This window comes from Aspergillus karnatakaensis (genome assembly GCF_047715665.1).
Source record: "Aspergillus karnatakaensis strain CBS 102800 unplaced genomic scaffold BJY04scaffold_35, whole genome shotgun sequence".
In the NCBI taxonomy this organism is placed as follows: Eukaryota; Fungi; Ascomycota; class Eurotiomycetes; order Eurotiales; family Aspergillaceae; genus Aspergillus; species Aspergillus karnatakaensis.
The window spans coordinates 142,578-163,053 of record NW_027395747.1 but is presented as its reverse complement, the minus strand read 5'-3'; the positions used below and the strand labels follow the sequence as shown (position 1 = coordinate 163,053).

At 53.0% G+C, this 20,476-nt stretch overlaps 10 protein-coding genes across 10 annotated transcripts; 6 read left to right on the top strand and 4 right to left on the bottom strand.

Moving 5' to 3' along the window:
* Window positions 1–220: 220 nt before the first annotated feature.
* BJY04DRAFT_228933 (tryptophan dimethylallyltransferase-domain-containing protein) lies at window positions 221–1,885 on the bottom strand (the record flags this gene model as incomplete). Its single annotated transcript, XM_073718951.1, has 2 exons — window positions 444–1,885; window positions 221–341 (listed from the first exon to the last, which is right to left on the bottom strand). Exons 1-2 carry the CDS (start codon window positions 1,712–1,714, stop codon window positions 221–223), a joined length of 1,392 nt encoding a protein of 463 aa, XP_073569572.1. The 5' UTR covers window positions 1,715–1,885.
* Window positions 1,886–2,930: 1,045 nt separating this feature from the next.
* BJY04DRAFT_219844 (flavin-containing monooxygenase) lies at window positions 2,931–4,897 on the top strand (the record flags this gene model as incomplete). Its single annotated transcript, XM_073716710.1, has 4 exons — window positions 2,931–3,059; window positions 3,122–3,782; window positions 3,839–3,999; window positions 4,046–4,897. The coding sequence occupies 4 exons, from the start codon at window positions 2,931–2,933 to the stop codon at window positions 4,895–4,897; spliced, it is 1,803 nt and encodes a 600-aa protein (XP_073569571.1).
* A 198-nt stretch (window positions 4,898–5,095) lies between these two features.
* Window positions 5,096–6,682, bottom strand: BJY04DRAFT_219843 (uncharacterized protein; the record flags this gene model as incomplete). Its single annotated transcript, XM_073716709.1, has 2 exons — window positions 5,096–6,191; window positions 6,246–6,682. 2 exons carry the CDS (start codon window positions 6,680–6,682, stop codon window positions 5,096–5,098), a joined length of 1,533 nt encoding a protein of 510 aa, XP_073569570.1.
* Window positions 6,683–10,890: 4,208 nt separating this feature from the next.
* Window positions 10,891–11,876, top strand: BJY04DRAFT_219841 (uncharacterized protein; the record flags this gene model as incomplete). The annotated part of the gene is made up of 2 exons (XM_073716708.1): window positions 10,891–11,008; window positions 11,071–11,876. The coding sequence occupies 2 exons, from the start codon at window positions 10,891–10,893 to the stop codon at window positions 11,874–11,876; spliced, it is 924 nt and encodes a 307-aa protein (XP_073569569.1).
* A 191-nt stretch (window positions 11,877–12,067) lies between these two features.
* Window positions 12,068–13,476, top strand: BJY04DRAFT_219840 (ankyrin repeat domain-containing protein; the record flags this gene model as incomplete). The annotated part of the gene is made up of 3 exons (XM_073716707.1): window positions 12,068–12,170; window positions 12,226–13,346; window positions 13,396–13,476. 3 exons carry the CDS (start codon window positions 12,068–12,070, stop codon window positions 13,474–13,476), a joined length of 1,305 nt encoding a protein of 434 aa, XP_073569568.1.
* Window positions 13,477–13,568: 92 nt separating this feature from the next.
* On the top strand, window positions 13,569–14,946 carry BJY04DRAFT_192880 (uncharacterized protein). Its single transcript, XM_073711833.1, has one exon. It carries the CDS (start codon window positions 14,265–14,267, stop codon window positions 14,559–14,561), a length of 297 nt encoding a protein of 98 aa, XP_073569567.1. The 5' UTR covers window positions 13,569–14,264; the 3' UTR covers window positions 14,562–14,946.
* BJY04DRAFT_219839 (uncharacterized protein) lies at window positions 14,710–15,370 on the top strand (the record flags this gene model as incomplete). Its single annotated transcript, XM_073716706.1, has 2 exons — window positions 14,710–14,844; window positions 14,927–15,370. The coding sequence occupies 2 exons, from the start codon at window positions 14,710–14,712 to the stop codon at window positions 15,368–15,370; spliced, it is 579 nt and encodes a 192-aa protein (XP_073569566.1).
* A 490-nt stretch (window positions 15,371–15,860) lies between these two features.
* BJY04DRAFT_192876 (putative sterol carrier protein) lies at window positions 15,861–17,450 on the bottom strand. The gene is made up of 2 exons (XM_073711832.1): window positions 16,847–17,450; window positions 15,861–16,801 (listed from the first exon to the last, which is right to left on the bottom strand). The coding sequence occupies exons 1-2, from the start codon at window positions 17,338–17,340 to the stop codon at window positions 15,919–15,921; spliced, it is 1,377 nt and encodes a 458-aa protein (XP_073569565.1). The 5' UTR covers window positions 17,341–17,450; the 3' UTR covers window positions 15,861–15,918.
* BJY04DRAFT_192874 (uncharacterized protein) lies at window positions 17,451–18,447 on the bottom strand. The gene is made up of 2 exons (XM_073711831.1): window positions 18,052–18,447; window positions 17,451–17,968 (listed from the first exon to the last, which is right to left on the bottom strand). The coding sequence occupies exon 2, from the start codon at window positions 17,785–17,787 to the stop codon at window positions 17,524–17,526; it is 264 nt and encodes an 87-aa protein (XP_073569564.1). The 5' UTR covers window positions 17,788–17,968; window positions 18,052–18,447; the 3' UTR covers window positions 17,451–17,523.
* Window position 18,448: 1 nt separating this feature from the next.
* BJY04DRAFT_192871 (putative mitochondrial carrier protein) lies at window positions 18,449–20,453 on the top strand. Its single transcript, XM_073711830.1, has 7 exons — window positions 18,449–18,726; window positions 18,794–19,267; window positions 19,311–19,345; window positions 19,390–19,463; window positions 19,507–19,725; window positions 19,769–20,106; window positions 20,155–20,453. Exons 2-7 carry the CDS (start codon window positions 19,091–19,093, stop codon window positions 20,353–20,355), a joined length of 1,044 nt encoding a protein of 347 aa, XP_073569563.1. The 5' UTR covers window positions 18,449–18,726; window positions 18,794–19,090; the 3' UTR covers window positions 20,356–20,453.
* Window positions 20,454–20,476: the final 23 nt, after the last annotated feature.

The following is a 20,476-nucleotide window of genomic DNA, read 5'->3' as shown; positions in this document are numbered from 1 at the left end:
GAATGTCTTCGGTCCAATCTTCAAACTGACGTGAGAATTCAGCCGCACGACCGTAAGCGTAACATGCAGGATCAACTAAGCATGCAAAATCATGCAGGCTAATCGCATCGAGAAACAGGTGTTGAACCCTTGCAGAAAGTCTAGCGCATGCATGCTAAGCAGAGTCTAACAGCCAACCAACCAATAACCATCGCGACGCCAACCTCAAAGCCAGCCGAATCTACCGCACCATCTTCTGCCCCTGTCCGTTCAGATACGAAACCACTCGCAGCTCACCACCAGACTGCACAGAACACCCAACGTACGTGTGGATCCCGCGCTGCTGTAAAGCCTCTGGCTTACTATATTAGTCACACAGACTAGTCAGCATGAAGATCACCATCAAACGATGTTCCTAGGTAGACACTCACAACAACCGCCTCACGGTATCAGCATACCCATACCCTCTCTCAGGCCTACTCCCACTCCCATTCCTCCCCTCACCCTGACTCCCCTGTCCCCTATCAGCCGGCATAACCCCATGAACAACTTCCACCACCACGCCATCACACCGCGCATAATGCCGAACAGGAATATAAATCTTGACCTTCGGCGCTGCCCCCGCGCGCAGCTCAACATTATACAACATCCCACCAGTCCGATGACCATGACTACTCCCCGCCTCCGGCAAGGGTTCAAGATCTGAAACACCGTCTTGATCCAATAACGCATCCCAAAGAGCCCGAAGCTTCTGTAGACCAACCTCCATTTCAGAACCTGACACACGCTCTCCGAGTGTCATCATGCGCCGCACAGACCCGAAACTCGTGTCGCGGTTGCGGAAGTAGATCTTTAATCGTGAGGAGAGGGAGGGGGCGTCCATGTCTAGGGCGAGCATGTCGATTTCCAGCGCTGGGGTTAGCGGGTCGTTGATGAAGTCTTCGAATATCTCTAGGGAGGCGAGTTGGCCGGTCGTTATTTGTGGCTCTGGGGCGGTTGAGATTGCATCCCGGATGACTTCGATATTTGTCTGACCTGATTCTCTGGCTTTAAAGCCCGGGAAGAAATATGCCTTGCTGGTGATTGAGGTACCGGTTAGGTCGAACGCGTAGAAGATCTTCGATCTGTGTCCTTCCATGACGCCCGAGGGGGTTGGCGGGCTGAGGTGCTGGTCGAAGTGGGTGAACCATGTTGTGTCGGTTTGGGGGAGGGCATTGAGTAGAGCTTGTCGGAAGGAAGGGTCTGCTTGTTCGTTGTTCGGGTCTGCAGGTGTTCCTGCGTGGATTCCGACGGGCTCGATGGAGAATCGCACGGTTGGGGCTTTATGGCCTGTGTGCCAGTCCCAGCTTAGTTCGATGGGGTGGTGGTCGTCTGTCATGAAGCTGGGCCATTGCGGGGAGGAGGGGGTGTAGGTTGGGCCTAGGTGGGGGACTATCGTGTTGGCGAAGAAGGTGAGGATTTGTTGCTGGGAGGGTATTGTGTAGCCTGCGTCGGTGAGAAGGGCGGCTAGGAGGTTTCCGGATGTCTGCCACCAGTACTGGCCGTTGGAGTCGAGGGGTTTAGTTAAGGCAGGTGTCAATTGCTGGTAGACGGATTTCTCCTGAGGGGCAGGCTCTGGCTCTGCGGGACGTGTGTCGGCCGGCTTGGGCTTGGGGGCGGAATGGACGAAGCGGGAGATGGTCTTCCTGATAGCACGACGCAGCAGATCGTACGGACGGCGTAAAGAGAAAGTCATTTCGACGGTGCCGTTCTGCTAGTTCTAATTAACAGAGAAAGCGATTGAAGCCGATCGACGAGTGGGACTCAGAAGCCAGCAATCACCGATTTATGCAATCTCGGTATCGGGAGAAAACCCAGGCTTACCAGTAAGCCAGTGTCTAAGCCTAGCAGACAAACTACATACCTCGCAGGCGTCCTTCAAGCCTATATAGAAAGCTACCACCAGGTCCTACAATACCATGGTCCCTCACCTCGGACATAGCCGCATAACAATCAATCCCATTGTCATAGCCAGTGCCCTGCTGCAGAACGGACCTGCATCACAACCATGTCTAGCTCCTCATTAGCCCCTCCCGCTGAACCGCATTTGTAAGGATGAGCAATATCTCCAAAGCAGGTGGCTGCATTAGCGGGACGGGCGCATTGGCCGAGAGCAAGTAGATTCCCAACCCAGTTCCCGGTTTCAGCCAGCTTTGCATGGCCACGACATCAGCTTACCGCGCGGCAGTAGCGTAGTCCGCTGTACTGGAAACTCCAAGCGAGAGCTCCAATGTTTCTCGCAGATTGTTGCCAATCAAGCTCGCGCATGCAGACAAGTCATCTAGTGCATGACGATACATCTAGTTGTCGTGTGTTGTAGCGCTGTGATTGGCTAGCCCTGATCATACAAGCCCGGGCCGATCCGCCTATTCAACCAATCAGGATCCTCGCGGGCTATTATTGAACCAAACTCCCACGACTCAGCGAGGAGATGGCGGCTGAATCCCTGTACCCCGCCAACCTCTTCGAGTTGCGCGCTGCGCTCGTCCCCCTCCCTGGCCCTCTTCAGCCCGTCAGCCCGGGCACGCTACGGTGGCACCACGGCTGAACCACCCTGAAGATTCCTCCCAAACGGGTCGGAAATGATGCAATGCGTTGTGAACCATGCAGCGCAGCTGCAGCTGGAGACCCCTATTTCCTGGATTCAGATTCAGCTCCCATGGCCTTCGAGACGGCTTGCTGCGCTTAATGCTGCTTTAGTAACTAGCTGCAGTACAACGCACTGTAGACCAACTGATGGATCTCATCTACGAGTCAGACCATCCCTACCCCTCCTTGATCGACGGGCCGGATACATATATCCATCCGTTTCGTCTAGGCAAAGATATACCATAAACGATTACTCCTGCGCAATCCAGCAAAAATAGATAGTGCGCATTCAAGGCAGAGCAACAAGAGAGAAATAAAGCGCCATGGACCCTCTCTACTCAGACGCAATCCACGCCGAGCGCCACGTCAAGATCGTGTGTGTCGGCGCCGGCGCATCCGGGCTCTGTCTCGCCTACAAGCTGCAACGATCGTTTAGCAAGTTTGACCTTACTGTTTGTCCCTCCTCTACATTGCACCGTCTTCCCCTTCCCTTCATCTCACTGACATGATCTAGATATACGAGAAAAACCCCGACGTCGCAGGAACATGGTACGAAAACCGCTACCCCGGTTGCGCCTGCGACGTCCCCTCACACAACTACGTGTACTCCTTCGAGCCGAAAGCAGACTGGTCGTCTGTGTATGCAGGTTCATCCGAGATAAAGAGCTATTTCTCTGGTTTTGCGGCGAAGTACAACCTCACTCAATACATCAGACTCTCTCACCTTGTGGTTTCGACGAAATGGGATGAGGAGAAAGGGGTCTGGGAAATTCAGGGTCAAGATCTTAAAACTAATGAGATCATCTCTGACTGGGCGCACATCGTCGTTCATGCAACGGGGTACCTGAATAAGCCGTCCTGGCCCGCGATTCCGGGGTTAGATGAGTATCAGGGTGTGAAGCTGCATAGTGCGGATTATGATGAGGGTGTTTCGCTCGAGGGAAAGGATGTCCTGCTTATCGGTGGCGGGTCTTCAGCCGTACAGATTCTGCCTGCGATTCAGCCGATTGCGAAGAGCGTGACGATCTTCATCCGGTCGCCTGTGTGGGTGCTTCCGGATATTAGTTCTGAGGCGGGGAAGTACTCGAGCGAGCAGATTAAGGAGTTTGTGCGCAGTCCGGAGAAGGTGTTGGACTTGAGGCGGACGAATGAGAGGACGATGAATAGTATTTTTAGTGAGCTTCCTGCAACTTCTATGGTGATTGCAATGCTAATGCTAATGGTTCGCTAGCGATGTATCTGAAAAACACGATCCTGCAGAAACAATGCAAGGATCTTCTCGAGTCCGAGATGAAGAAACTCTTCAACGACGCCGAACTCGAGAGGCAACTCATCCCGAACTTCGCAGTTGGATGTAAACGTGTCGTCCCCTCAGGCTTCAAATACCTCAAGGTCCGCCCCTCTACTACTGTCCCAGCACAACCCTAATTTAACTTAGACCCTCAAACAACCCAACGTAACCGTCGTCCACGGCTCCGTCACCTCCTTTACACAATCCGGCTGCACCGCCAACGAAACAAACTACACCGGCAACGTCATAATCTGCGCCACAGGCTTCGACACCTCCTACATCCCACGATACCCAATCCTCGGCCCGAGAAACCTAAACCTGCAGACCGAGTGGAAGAAAGAAGTAACCGGGTACATGGGCGTTGGCATCCCATCCTTCCCAAACACATTCACCATGCTAGGGCCCTACACGCCTGTCTCCAACGGACCCACGTTAATCGCCATCGAAGCCCAAGCAGACTACATCTGCAGTTTCATCGACAGATTCCAAACCGAGCCGATCCATAGCATCACGCTGAAACAGAAAGCCTCAAGGGAGTTCACGGCGCATGTGGGCTCTTTCATGGAGAAGGCTGTGTGGACGGATTCCTGCCGCAACTCGCACAACAACCATAGCATTGGCGGGCGGGTGCCGACGACGTGGCCGGGGAGCACGCTACACTATCTTGAGGCGATTCGAGAGCCGAGAGGTGATGATTGGGAGATTGAGTATGAGGGGAATCGGTTCTCGTGGTTGGGGAATGGGGTCTCGCAGACGGAGTGGGATCCGACGGCGGATTTGGCGTATTATATTCGGCAGAGGGATGATGGGGTGGCTGGGAGTAGGAGGAAGAGGACGCTGGAGATTGCGAGGACGGGGAGTCAGCCTGTGAGGCAGTTGCATCGGCAGGCGAAGCTTGCTGCTCCTGCTCCTGTGGCTGTGGCTGAGAAGAGTGTTGCTGAGGTTAGTGAGGTGGAAGTGGTTGAGGATGGTCCGGTGAAGAAGGTGCGGGTGGTTTAGGTTGATATATAAAGGACAAGATGGAAAACTACTACTAGAGACAAGGAGATGTGCTGGGTAGATATAATTGAACGCAAGATAGATATGTGGAAAGACCTGATACTCCCGCCCTCTGGACACCGAACCCAATAGCCCTAAGAGAGCCACCAAAGTGGTCATCGAGGTAGCTATTCGCTCACAAGTAACAGACACTCCAACTCAATACTCATAATCCGTCCACTCCTCCTCAATCCCTTCATCATCACCCACAACATCACCAGGCCCAAGATCCAGCCCGGCAGCAACAACCCCATCAAGCCCCTCAACCTCTAAATCAGCATACTCACCCAGAACCCCCCTCAACCCATTCACCTCCTCATCGACCTCCCCACAAACCCCCTTTTCATACCCCCTCACACACAAATACTTCAAAGCCGGCGGAAGCCCCAACCCGCCCTCCTTGCTAATCTCATCTCCAACCCCACACCCAGCCGAAGCCTCCTTGACACCCCTCGCCAACGCAAGAAAAACATGCAGACTACACGTCATCTCCCTCAAAGCCCTAAAGTCCCGTAGCGAGCCGCTCTCCTTCCAGAGAGTAGAGATGGGCGGGTTACTACTCCGATTATCAGGTAAACCCCCGCGTTCATCATAAAGCGGTACGCGGCTGTTAGTGTCCTCGGTAGGACCAATTTGGGCATCGCAGTCCAGAATCAGACTTTCCAACGTCTCTCTATGCCTCAAAAGACATCTGATGAGCGTAAGGAGGTTAAACCGATCCGGAGCCGCAACGAAAGTCGAGATGTAGTTTCCAGTGGTATATGTCAGCTTTCTGAGTGTTGCAATAGCGCAGAGCGCGTTTGTAAAGGACCTGGTGTCAAGCTTTGAGTTTGATATGTGCAGCTCCTGGATAATGCTTGTCTGTGGGATGTGGGAATCTATTGCTGCCGAGGAGATCCCGTCGGCGTGCAGTGAGATCAGGTCTGGCAGGTTGCGGAAGAGGTCCATCCAGTGCAGAAAGCCGGTTACTGCGTGGCCTTGGGGAAGCCGTGGGGTGCGGAGGACTGTAACGGCGCGGAGGCGCTGGAGGGATGGGGGTTTCGGAGATGTAGCTGGGTCGCTAAGGGCACGTAGAAAGGCGATCAGGGGGTAGTGGGACTCCTCCCCACGCGTACCTGGTAGATGCCGAGACATGGGAAGGTTAGCAGTTGGGTGAGCGCCTACGGTTAGGGAGGTGATGTTTGGGCAGACAGTGAGGAGGAGCGCTGCAACTGCCTGGCCGGTAAATACTGGGCGAGAGACGGTAGCAAAGATGCTTGATGCGTGAGTGGTGATGTTTAGGCTTGGGGTAAGGCAAGGACCTACCTACCTCCGTCTGGTTCCATTAGAGGTCGGTTTCTTGGTGGTGTCTTCCATGAGCATATTCATGACCGTCACTTCAGCTTGGCCAGTAAACCCTGCGTTTCGTGTAGCAGACTGTAGGAGCGAAAGATCATTGGCACCAAGGGCGCGCTGCCAAGGGCCTGGCTGATACCTGCCATGTACACCTGGCTGTCTTTGGACTCTAATATGGCGTACCCAAATACCGAGTCGAGGCTTCCGAAGGATAGTAAGAAGGAGGTTGAATGCATTGTCTATGTGCTTGTTACTGGTGATGCGGACTCGTCGGTACCTGCGTCTCAGGGGTAGCTCGCAGAGGGCGTGCAGGCGGCGGGATTGCAGTGTGAGAGACAATGCGTCTTTGTGATCTTCTATATACGAGATCATCAAAAGCAGAACTTCATCGGGGAGGCTCTGTAGATCCATGCTATGTAGTAGACAGCTGATTTGAAGCTTGAGTGTGGAAGTTGAAGGTGTGTCTAGGTTGGAGGTTTCCCCACGAAGCTGAGGCCTGAGAATACGAGCTCGTATTCACACCTCGTGATAGTCATAAGCAAGTGTAAGCCCTAGACTAGGGTTACATACGTCTATATTCGACCAAGCTAATCTAACAAGCAAATTCTATATAATATACAGCCGAGAAATGAATAAGTACAACACCCATTGCCCTTTCCTATCCTCTATTGCTTACTATCGTTGACAAGCCCAAACTCCAGACACCCAAATGGGGAATTCGAGACAAAGCCCCCTCCCCACGTCCCGCTCTGATCCGGGTCCCAAGACCAGCACGTCGTAAAGAGGCTAATAAAAACAGAAGTACAAACCTTCTCCTCCGTTAGATTTGTCTTTGGCTTGCAGCCCGTCTGGTCTTCTGCCCAGCGCACCCATGCCCTTATCTGGCCATCAGGACTGATAGAAACACGCTCTGGGTTGTCTGGGGCCAAAATGAGCTGGGATGGCTCGGTGCATAGGCCTCCGACTGCTATCCCGGCCTCCCTTGCGTCAAGTATTCTGTATCGGTTGTCCTCGTTGATGGTGTGGAAGCAGAGCGCCGCAGATTTCTCTGGTGGGACTGCGGTTGGGAAAGGAGGAAGGATATCGTAGTTTACTGTTGCAGTGGGGGTTTTCGTTGTAGCGGATGTACTAGTCGTAGTAGAGGTGCTTGTCACGGTGGAGGTGGGGGCCTTTGTAGTGGTTACAAAGGTGGTAGAAGTCGACTTTGTTGTTGTTCTTGGCCGACAAGTCGCCTCCTTGGTGATAGTGGTTCTGGATGGGGTGACGGAGCATCCGGTTGCTGTGATTGTTGTTGACGGAGAGCAGGTAGTTGTCGTTGTTACAGTCCCTTGCTGAGTTTGATATCTTGGCCTACAGACAACGATAACCTGAGGTGCCGTGGTTGTTGCGCATGCCGAAGTCGTCCTGGGTCTGCAGGTGGCCTCTTTGGCCACAGTAGTGGTGATTGGAGTCACAGAACAGCCTGTAACTGTCCTTGTGGTCGAAGTCGAACATGTTGTTGTAGATGTGACAGAGCTATCATGGGTGAGATATTGAGGCCTACATCGTACTGTAACTTGCTCTGCAGTAGTCTCGCTGCATGTTGAGGTTGTTTCTGATGTTGTCTGGCTCGTCGAGGTTGGTTCTTCTGGTCCGGTTGTGCTCGTTGGTGGCGTGGTTGACGTGCTGCCATTATCACTTTCCTCACTGTCCTCGCTATCAGTTTCGTCCTCGTCATCGGTACTGTCGTCCTCGTCACTGCCATTGTTGTCATTATCATTGTCGTTGTCGTTGTTGTTGTTGTTGTTGTTGTTGTTGTTGGTAAGGCCCTTGAGCTGATCCCCCAAGTTGTTCAGAAGACCTGGAATGGGACCAATATTCCCAGCATCAATGTTCCCAGTAAGGTCCTTAACAACATCACCAATACATTTGAATGCATTGATAGCCGTGTCAAAGATGTTGGTAGCCACGTCAAAGATCCCTCGCTTTTTCTTCCCACCACAGCCCCCAGTTGACCCTCCTCCTCCGCCGGTGTCTCCCCCGACATTGAGTCCGCCCCCCAGGTCTAAGATAAAATCGTCAATCTCTCCGTTGACTTTTCCGAGACGATCAAGAGTATCGTCTTTGAGGGCACCTGGAGTCGGGCTGGCTTCCCACGACTGGACCATCGGTGTGACACCTGCAATGACCGAAGATATCGAAGACACACTCGCTAGGACCATTGACTCCGGGATCCGCGGAGTTTCCGTGATTGTACTTGGTCCAAGTGAAGTTATGACTGGGACTACCTGGGTGGTAGTTCCAGATCCAACTTCGAAAATCGTGGTTACGATGACTGTGCTAATGGATGTTCCGGGGGCAGGAATAATCTGACCCCCAATGCCAAGTGATGTAGACTCCAGGTTTGTAAGACCATCAATCACAGATGGTTCGGTACTCGCAGGACTCGGTGTGCTGTCTCCAGTGCTCTCTATCACAGAAGGTGGTTGGTCGCTTGGTGCGGGTGGGTCTGGCGTAGGTAGAGTGTGGCTAGGTGATTCAGATAGCGTGCTTGTACTACCACTAGGCTCTTGCCCAGTACTGCTGGTCTCTGAGTTGGTCTGAGTATCAGAGGTCTCAGGTAGCGAGTTCGAGGTGGTTATGTCAGCTTCGGAGAATGTCTGGCTGTTCGTCCCCCGGGCTCCAGGCGGACTGTGTGTTTGTAAAGTCGAGTCGCTTTCTGTACCCTCATTGGCCGAATTACTAGGAGTAGACTCCGTTGACGTAGGGTTGCTTGACTGCGGCGGCACAATAGTGACACTTCCATCAGAATCCTGTTCTGAAGTAGAAGAATCACTAGTGTTGGGTGACTCGGGTTGGCTTGTTGTTCCTGCTTGGAAGCTGGGATCTGATTGAGAAGAAGTGACAATTGCAGGCGAGTCCGTTGTTGTTGCTGGAGGCGAGGTCAGGGGATTCTCGGTGCTCGCGGGAGATGGAGGACTGTTGCTGTCTGTGCTTGTCTTAACCGCCCCTCCCTCGGAGGGAGCAATGCTAGCGGGAGGTAGCTCAGTGTTTATGTCTGATCCCGAAGCCGTATTACTTTCAGCAGAAGGCGGCTCCTGCGATCTGGCGCTGGGATCAATCACAATGATCGTGGTGTGGTCGACATGATATGTGGTGGTTAAGGCTGATGGATCAGCATCTCGACGTCTCAAATCTGGTACGTGGGACGCCAGTTCGTCTGAGATAGACGTGTTCTCGACTGTGCCAGCTTGAGGTTGCTGGGTACTGATAGCAGCCCCAGAAGTCAGATGGGACATAGCCAGTAGCATAAGCCAGGCTAGTCCACTGTGCGTGAGAAGGAAGAAATGATAGCGCATTTTGGAATGACACAGGAAGATCTCGCAGGATCAGAAGATGTAGGAGACTAAAGTTGCTTGTTCAATAAACAAATCAGTAAGCAGGGAACGAATGTCCTTATATAACTTTTTTTCGGCCAGCTGTGCCCTCAATCCTCCCGATCCACGACCATAATACTATACCACCATAACTCACATGGGTAATGCTATTGACTGCGAGGCTGGCTCCATGCTCGAAGAATCAACAGCATATTCCGGTAAAGCAAGCACTCAAGCGCTGTTGGTTGATGCTTCCAATGAGATATTTTCACCCAGCCCCAATAGCCGCCACGGACCTGCAGCGGAGGGTATACTTGTTACATTATCAACATCAACAGACACCATACTCGAAGCACAAGCAACATGTTCCGGCAAAGTAAACCCTTAAGCGCTGTTGGTTGATACCTCCAATGAGACGATTTCCCACGCAGCCCTAATAGCCGCCAGGGACCTGTGACATATGCGCAGCATATTATGGAGGGTATATTTGTTGCATTATCAAGACCTAACAGAGGCTCAGCCCTCTGATTGCGCCTCTTCAGATCGCATCTATCCCATTGTGGGAATAGATGCATTAGTTCACGAGGGGTCTAGATGCACGATCGAATCGGGATCAGCGGGTCAGGAACCGGCGCTTAAGCAAGCTGCTGTGCTGCATGGCATGCCGCGTCTTGAACCAACATACGCCATTTTCAATCCTAGCCAACTATTTTCTAAGCCGAGCACACCTTGCACGGTGCCCCCCGCTCGGGAGGAAGCTTGGTGCATGCGTTCGGCGCGTAGAGGCTCGTGTGGTCCATGATATGCATTGTGAACCTGCACCGAGAGTAGTTGAGACGGCAGAGCAAGATGGGTGTCTTGATCTGCCCCGGCGGCTAGCTAGGATTGATCTCTCTGGAAATGAGTCTTCTTCAGCCACTCTTGCATCGGCTCATCTAGAACGGCTTCATCCAGATGTCGATTCCAACATCGCAGACATCCGGCACTGGCTATCGTGTCAGTTTCCAATCCTTCCTAGCTCCAGCGGCTACAAGGAGATGCATCTTGACTGCGGCATTCTATCCTTGACTTCATCGCCCGCGAAGAGGATTCGATGGATGAAACACCACGGCGCGTGGATATGACCATGGGAACATGTACATGAGAGACATAAAGAGGCAGACATGGCGCACCAGGAACAACTGCAACATATTTCCTTTTAGCACAACACTTCGTACATTCTCAAAACAGATCTCTCAAGTACCTGATCATCCATTACTTACAATGCGTCTTCACCTACCGACACTCCTTTCCAGCCTTCTGGCTCGAAGTCTCCTATACCAGACGGCAGTCTCCCTGCCGCTAGAGGAGGTTAACCTGAAGCCATTTAGTCTTGAAGCAGGTTAGCTGTTCTCTACCCCGTGCAATAGACGACCCTAACCGAGGCACCATCTCTTGCCCTAGAACTCGCAGATATATTCAGCACTTGGGGCCTTCAGCCCACCGATCCTTCATTCCTACTCACCCGCCGACAGTCAGAGGCAATCACCTGGGAACAAGCCCTCAACGTTGGAAGGAGGAACATCGCGAAACTCGAGGACCCGGACAGTGACTGTCCAGAGGAGATCCCTCCCTACACCAGTCACTACATTGAGGGAGGAGGCCTGATAGGTCCGCCCAGCTACGCAACCAGCACCGGCCCGCTCCCGAAGACTCTGTACTGGCCCGCAGAGTTCCTCGAGGCGATCGACGTCTCCAGCACGAGCGACGCCATGACCGTCAAAGCAGTCTTCTCGCAGGAATACACTGGCAGGCCAAAGAACGCCCGGCCGGTGACCCAGAATGGATTCATTCGGGAAAAGGGCGTCATCTTTGCGCTTTCGAATTATAGGTCGATGGATAAGAATGGCCCACGGGATCAGCTGCAGCCTGGGGAGATCATGATGCAGGTTTGGGATGAGATTGCCGGGCCTGGGGGACACGACCAGCTCAAGTGGATTGTGAGGTCTCATATTACCAGAGTGCAAACGATGGATTTGATCCGACAGGCTCCGGAGAGGGTTGGGTTTAATCAGAGGGAGGTCGTCAGGATCACGAGAAGTGACAATTCGGAGGTGTTCGAGGCCCTTTCTGGATCGGAGAACTGCAAGGGCGTGTATCCTACGCTTGCGACGCATGCTTATCCTCGGTTTGCGGACAAGCGAGTGACGGAGCTTGTCTTGTGGGACGAGAATTCTAGCTATAGTTTCATCGCGATGAAGATAGAGTGACTATCTTCGATGTGGAGGGTATGATGTTTGATTCGAATCTAGTGCAGTTGTAAATCTTGTATATTATTCAATCAATCTTCCAACAGCCAACTGGGCGCTTAAAGAGGGGCTGTGTTGATCATCCAGAATGCTGGGTATATATAGCCGCCACCCACCACAAAGGAGAACAGTCACTTCTGACCACACACAAAATGAACCTTTTAGACCTTCCCCTCGAGATCTTTCACTTAATCCTCGCTGAAGTCATTGATCTTGTGCACTGTCAGGACTTCACCGAGCTCCAATTAGTGAACAGTGAGAGACAACAGTCCCCATGACAGCGCTAAAGAAACACTAAACAAGCTCCTAGAAACCTTTGCCAGAGAGGCACAGAAAGTCCTGTTTTTGAACCGCCAATTCCGGTCTTGCGGGAATTGGAATGCCATGGCCTTGAGTTACCTGCGTTATCGGGTGCTAGCTCCTGACGCGGACCTCTACTACGCAACCCGCACCGTGCGACAGTGCACCGACTGGATAATAGGAGCAAGCCCAACCGCGAACCCCCAGCAGCCAGAGAAACTGTGCTATGCCTTGTGTCATTCGGTCATATGCCGCGGAACTCAGATCTTACAGCGGACTTTCACGGGCCTAGACTGCAATTTCACAGAAACACAGAAGAGACAGGGCGAGGAGCAAGCAAGTGACGCACCAGAACACCGGCTCTGCGCCGCAGCCTGCATAGGGAGACTGGATCTGGTGCAGTCGCTTGTGGATCAGGGGGTTGATGTGAACGTTGAAAGCGATATCTATGGGGCTCCGCTCTGGTGTGCTGCTCGCGGGGGCCATCTGCCTGTCGTCCAGTGGCTCCTGCATAAGGGAGCCGACTCGTACTCCGGAGCAATCTGTTGGAGAGAGGGGGACAAAGAAACCATCGTTGATCACCTCCGTAGAATGAACGGTGGTTATAGGCCCTACACCGCGCTTCAGGCAGCGGCTGCTGCAGGGCATGAAGAACTTGTCAGGCTATTTCTTGAACCGCCGTTTAACGTCTCGAGACCAGTGTGCAGCTTGCTTCACGCTAGCATAAGTGCTGCGCGAAAAGGGCATGCGAATGTTCTTCGTGTGCTCTTAGCCTCCGTGGATATAACCACCATAACGCAAGAACTCTTCACAATGGCTCTAGATATTGCATTGAAAAAGAGTGCGGATCAGGGGCATCTTGAATGTATGAGATGTCTACTGGATGCAGGGGCACCGGTCAATTCCTACTACTATAATGCGGGTGTGCCCAGCACGGCCTGGTGGGCTGCAACCAACGGGCAAAATGAGGCTATTGAGCTGCTACTCGAGCGCGGAGCAGATATCAATGCGGATATGCGTTTCACAGATGGACCACTAGCCGGTGCGTGTTGCGGCGGGTTTCCTCGGACAGTAGCCTTGCTTCTCGATCGCGGGGCGCGTCTCGTGGGAGAGATGGGGGAGAGTGCTTTAGTTGGGACCGGATGGTCAATGCCGTGGTGTGTGATTAAGGTCTTACTAGAGAAGGACCTTCACAGGAGAGATGAAATGGCAACGGATGCCATACTCGACGATGCACATCGATACAACCGGCAAGATGTGATAGCTCTATTCCAAGAGTACGGAGTCGGTCCGCTGTGGTGTCTCAGCCATGGTTCTCTTTGGGAGAAATGTTGTTCGTTCTGCGCTGGGAGAGGATAGTTACCTATTGAGAAGGATTATCTTTTTTCCCGAAAGCTGAGTCAGCACCAGCCAACCACCACCGATTTCTCAGAATTTTCTTCTCTCTCAGTTTTTCTCTCTTCTCCATACATATCCAAGGTCCCCAACATACCCTTGTGAACGGACTGCCAAATTCCGTTGACAAATTATAGACCGGGGCCGAGAGCAATTCTGTTCATTCTAATCCCATCTCCTGCCATTCACACGAGGCTCTTGGGTTCGCTTTTGAACAGACACCTTCTCATCGATCATCGCGATTTGCATGCCAATCTCCAGTTCTCCCATATTTTCCACATTTGATGGGTGTCAGGGATCGATTCCTGCTGGAATGACAGCTGTCGGCAGGAGGAGTGAAGGGATTAGGATTAATGTGTCCGACCCTACCTCCCTGCCTACCAGCCCACAATCAACCAACTCAACCCCCGACTAACATCTAGCAATGGCATCTTCGAAGTCTCGTCCGTCAATCCCATGATATTCGAGGTCAAAAGTCGTGCCGACAAGAAGCTGGAGTCGAATCAGATGATCTCGTCGTCCAAATCTCTTTCGTGTTGCGGCCGCTGTCTGTCGAGTGGCGCGGTACGTGTCAATCAGAGAGAGTGACATCCTTGCCTCTGGAATGTCGCTGTTCATAGTCGTCGTATTTCCCTATCTGCAATCAAGGCTGGAATGCCCCTTCTCTTGTCCTGCTCTCCTGGAGTCCTAACTCACCTACACGTACAGTCCTGCTTCGTAGCCTGCAGGACAGGCAGACAGCCCCTTGCTTTGCCGTTATGCCACCAGCTCCTTGTCCACGCCAACCTCTCTTGTCCCTATCTCTTAACTCTCCTGTGCCTGAGCCCACGGAACCAGATTCCCGCAGGGGGCGGCGGGAGTGGCACTCCTGAATTGCAGGGCGCATTGCCTCCCACGCCTACGTGTCCGGAATGTCCATCCATAGCACCCAAAGCTTGCTTGTTTGTTTAGATGTTATAAATCCACAGTCGTTCTCGAGTCTCCCTGTCTCCCACTTGCTTCTCGATTTCCATCCTCACTGCCTGACACCTGTCTCCCAAGCTCTATCTCTATCTCTATACCCATCACATCTCAAGCACACAACGACACAAACACCAAAATGAAGCTCTCACTCGCCGTAACCCTGCACCTTGCCCTCCTCGCCACCGCGGCCCCCCTATCCCTCCGCGCCCGGCAAGATGCCCCCGGTGCCGACGACGACGTCACGGCGAAGATCGCCTACGGCTCGCTAAAGGTAAGCTACCTACACTCATCCTCCTCCAACCGAATCCAAACAATGGAAAGACAAAACTAACACCAAACGGAACAACATCAAGTCCGCCGCCCAAATGATGAACACCTTCAACAGCGACGCCTCGGACTCCTCATCTTCAAACAACCCAGCCCCCGATTTCGGGAACAACATGGTGCCCAATTCGGAGATGACGTTCCCCAAGTCTGAGAAGGACGCTAAGGCGAAGCCGAAAGCACCAACTCCTGTTGAGGAAGATGAAGAAGAAGAAGAGAGCGTTGCCTCTCCAGCTGCAGCTGCCTCTGCGACTGTACCTGTGATTCCATCTGCAGCAGCTGCGTCTTCATCTACGCGTCCTCCTCCGCCCCCAGCGGCCGACGACGATGAGGATGCGGCTGCCGATCCGGAGTTGAAGAAGAAGCCTGCCGCTGAAGCTGAGGCTGCGGCGACGCCGGCGGCTGCGCCGAAGAAGCCCGAGAGTCCGCTTTCGGGACTGCCTCTTATAGGGGGGTTGCTTGGGGGTCTTTGAATGGACTGATGGAGTGAGCGGGAGTGGGTAGGGGGTTTTTTTTGTTTCGTTAGTGTGTCTGTCTATGTCGGTTGGCTTTTAGGAGTTTCTTACGGGATCTCCCTTGTTCTTCTTTTCCTTTTGTGTGTCAGGATAGGTTCTTGTTCGGATTCTGGATTTGGTTGTTTTTGGCTGGGGTTGTCAAGGGTGTGCTGTTTATAGTTTGTAGAGTCTGTAATCGGACAAAAGAAATGAATGGTCTTTCTCTCTCTTGACTTTGCATGTTTCTCTTCATTATCGAATGTGAGTACGAGGGACAACATGATCGACTCAATCTTCTAGGGAAAAGGCTCCAAGGTGCGGTTCCTGGCTGCGGAGATGATAAACTATGGAGGACTCTACATGTGCCGGTACCGACCTCGGGCCGGACAACCACTTGGGCATCCAACACGAAGCGGGTGAGATTACTGGCGCGGTCAAGAAGACTACCGACTACGGATAAACATTTTAAGTCTAACAATCGTCGCTGGATTATACAGTCGTGAGATGAGGTATATACAAAGAACAAACTAGAACCGGGCAATGACCCGATCCTGCGCATCCGCCAGGGCCCACGCATCCGACGCCGTCTTACTAAGGACCTGCTTCGCCTGCTCAACAGTGAACCCCTTAGCCTCAACAGCCGGGTTGTAACCCAGACCCGAAACCTTTGCGATTTCAGCATTGGAGACAGCCTTGGCGACCTTGCCGTCCGCACGCTTGTAGACCGTGACGACGACCGCGCCGCCAAGACCGAGGTTGTGTTGTAGGGCGGCGTCGGTTCCGTCGATGAGACGGTTGTTCGCCCACCCGCGGAGGTGCCAGACAAGCTCTGTGCATTGCGCGAGGCCGGTGGCGCCGAGCGGGTGGCCCTTGGAGATGAGGCCGCCGGAGGGGTTGATGATCATCTTGCCGCCGTAGGTGATGTCGCCCTTGGCGACCATTTCGTGGGCTTTGCCTGGTTCGGAGAGCTCAAGGGCGTCGATTGTGATCATTTCGTTGGCGGAGAAGCAGTCGTGGAGTTCGCAGACCTTGATGTCTTTGATGTTGACGCCGGCTTCGGCGACGGCGGCGCGGCAGGCGGCGCGGGACATTCCGAAGCCCATGAGGTCGATGGAGCTGCGGTTGTATACAGTGGCGTTGTCTGTAGCCAGCTGTTGACCGGCAATTAGGACTGCCTGGTCCTTCAGGTGAGGGCGGGCGTCGAGGAAGGCTTGAGAGACGATGACGGCGGCGGCAGCACCGTCGGAGGTCGGGCAGCACTGCAGCTTAGTGAGGGGCTCGTGGATCATTGGGGCCTTCAGGATCTGTTCCAGCGTGTATTCGTCCTGGAACTGAGAGTAGGGGTTGCGCTTGGAGTGTTCGTGGTTAATGCGGGCAATCTCGGCGAAGTCTTCAGCTTTCGCGCCGAACCTAAACAGTCAGCATAGATACAGATAAAGTGGTATGTGGACTCACTTCTCCATATATTCGCGACCAGCGTTACCGAACATTTGAGCAGCACCAGGGGCGTTGGTGACACCGCGAGTCTCGGCCATCATCATTCCAAAGAGGCCGGTAGGGTTGGCGCGGTCGTTGTACACAGACTGCAGCGATCCAGGGCTCATCTTCTCGAAACCGACAACGAGGATACAGTCGGCGGCGCCGTGAGAAACAAGAGTGCGGGCCATGGCGAGACCAGTCGAACCGGTGGAGCAGTTGTTGTTGACATTGTAGATAGGGATCTGGGTCAGACCGAACTGGTAGAACACACGCTGCCCGCAGGTGCTGTCACCATAAACGTAGCAAGCAACGCCCTGCTCGACATCGTCGTAGTTGATCTTCGCATCGATCATGGCCTTGACACCGGCCTCAAAACCGAGCTCATTGTAGTCGACCTTGCCTCTTGGCTTGATGAACTTGGTCATGCCAACGCCAAGGACGTAGGCGGGAGCAGCAGCTTTTTTGCCCATCTTGAATATGTGTGATGATGATGAATGAGATATCAAACGCAATGAACAGGCAAGATGAGTTGCGAGTCAAGGACCAGCCTTTAAATGGGGTGGAGGAGCATGTGGATAGATTGGGAGAGGGAGGACCATTTGCGGGGATGCCGCGGCCGAGGTCCCGAGGATATCTTCTCCGCCAGATCCGGTTTAGCGCCAGATCATATGACAACGCCGGGTGTCCAGTTCACTGTTCAGCGACTGCAGAAGCATCACAATGCAGGAGTTGGGGTCATGGCCGGTGCCTGCTTGACTCGGATCGCATTCGGGCTCGGGCACGGCACGGTCAGTACATTTTTGCTCGGGTTGCTTCACTCCATGTGAAGGTATGCAACTGAACTCTTCCTGGCCCGTAGACGACCGAGGATCAACGGAGATCTTCGCTGGAATGCTGAGTCGCGCGGTTATCGGCATCAGAATGAGTTGAAAAGGAGGGCATAATGCAGAAGCAGCCTTCGGAACGGATTAAGTTGACACTGAACTTTCGCTTTCCTGGGCCATCTTTTCCAAGGGTGAGATAGAGTTCATTGACTATATCTGGTTCAGCTGCTGTCAACCATGTTCGCAGCTTATCTTGCCCTTTGAGCAGAATATGGTAGGTTACGACATGACCCTCATGGCCGCAAACAGACCGCAGATATTATCTCTGACCTCAGAGTTGGCGGCGGTTCGGTCCAGGGCATCTGGATTTCATTTGGGACCAGCCACAACTGCCATGCTTCAGCTTTCACATGCTCCGCCTGAACCACTGCTACCCAAAACAGGCAATCACCTGCATCATTACCCAATCGAGCTAGTGTTAGGAAGAATTGACCTGATTGCACAGAGCAACTTGAGCAAGCCTCAGCAGAGCTTAAGAAAGCAGCTATGGCAGGGATGCAGGAAGGTCTGTATGGCTGCAGAAAGCACAGAGCACAGGAATTGGCGGGGTAGACTCAAGCTCAACCTAACCGGACTGATTTGGTCCGCACTCGCCACCCTAGTCTGCTTCTGGCTAGCTGCCATTACACTGTTCAACTTCATCGCCTTCATTGTCGGTCGCAAGAGCATGGGAAAGTCATACATCACCCCGTCTGTCTCTCACAGATCATCGTAGGTAGACAGGGAAAGGACCCGACGTTATCAGATGTACTCCATCAAGTTGTACGGATGCTTCACCACAACGCCACCAAGCCTCTAAGCCCGATCCAGCTAGCAGCAGCAGCGCAAGCTCACTGGTTGTGCTGATTGTGTGGGTCGCCCAATTCGCCCAATTCTCTCAGACTGGAGCTTGACCTCTCCCTCTGCCCGCGCTCTTCTTCCTTCTCCTGTTCTCACATTGAACTTGGGCTGTCTTGACGCGGTGAGCTATCTGTATGTCCTCTTTATATGCATCAGAATTAACTAGAAAGTCACTGTACTGATACAATGCTCCTCCTAGTCTAGTCCCCGTCTACGGTCCGAGTTCCATCTATACAAACGGACGCACCCTCAGCGATAGCCACTGCCGTGCTAAATCCCGAGACCCTTTTGTCCTCTTGGGAACCCCTCCATTAGACTCGGCTCAATTTAATGGACAATTATGGGACGCTGAACAGTCTGCTCACCCCTTGAGAGACTGGTTTGCGTTCCATAGGGTTCCCCAGCCCGCCGCCGAGAAGTGAATTGCTTCACCAACTACAACAATCCAACGACTAAGCAAAGAGGAACACCAAACTGCCATGGGATACCTTTCGGAATGACTGACAACAAACACTCTGAACATGCTCCCTTTCCCCCTCCTTCACAATCAACTCCTGCAATAATGCCCGCTGGAAATGCCTGGATGGACGATGCCACGCGCAATCGATTGCTCAAGAAATACAAAACCCAGGTAGCTTCTGGGACCTCCACGGTCTGCGCTACTCTGGCGGTGGTACGTCACCCGACCGGCTGAAAGGAAAAAGCTGATCATGTAGACTCCTCTTGAGAACGTCAAAACGCGAATGCAGACGTATGTTGGTCTCGGATTTGATTGAGCGCCGCTGACTTGTCCAGACACAACTTTCCGAATGTCTTCCAGTGTATTAAATACCTCTGGCGAACCGAAGGACCCCGTGGCTTTGTTGCTGGTATGTCGGCTGAGGTTTGCTCCGGACAAAACTAACGGAATAGGTGCTCTTCCTCCTCTGGCCAGCGTCACGGCGGTCCGAGTTGTAAACTTCACTACCTATAATTCCGCCAAACACAGTATCTCCGAGTACATCGAGCGCATCACTGGGACATCTCCGCTGGAAACCTACAATACTCCCGGGAGCGTGCCCACTATCTCAACCACCTTCACATTCATGAGCGCGGGTTTCCTCGCCGGAGCAATCACCTCTCCACTTGCTTGTACGTTCTCGTCTCACCTCACCAGTCAATTCTAACGATATAGGTCCTTTTGAGCTGGCCAAGAACGTGGTTCAGACGTCTGTGCTGGTGCATAACCGCGCCCAAGCCTCCCCCGATGCCGTTAGAGACTTATCATTGCGCCACAAGCCTCGTCTCGGAACCGTCGAAGCCATCAGGCAGATCGTGCAGCGCTATGGATTCCGGGGCTTGTACACAGGCTTCTACTTGCATGCGCTTCGCGATACCGTCGGATCCGGGTTATATTTTGCGGTCTACGAAACGGTGAAGCAGGTTGCTGCTCGAGAGCTCGGACCGGACAAGTCCCCATTCGGGGCACCCATGATCGCCGGAGCGATCTGTAGCACCGTGCCTTGGTTCTGCGTGCGTTCTTCCACTCCATGTTCATCAGACCAAAACTGACTCTATCAGACATACCCCCTCGACACCCGCAAGACGCGCGCGCAAAGCGTGCTCCTCGGAAAAACAAAGGAAGTCGGCGAAGCCTCCGCCGCAGTCGCCCGGTCCAGCATGTACAAAGGACTGTCAATTATTTTGATCCGCACTGGAGTGAACAATATGATTCTGCTCAGCATCTTTGAATATATCAAGATGCGCATTAACGAGCTGTAGCTCGATCGAAGCCTAGGATGATGTACCTACCAATGTTGGCGGCACAGTGTTTATTTTCCGTTACCAGTACATAGCAACAATAAATACAAATCATGTCATGTCTGCAATTTCTTACCTGTTG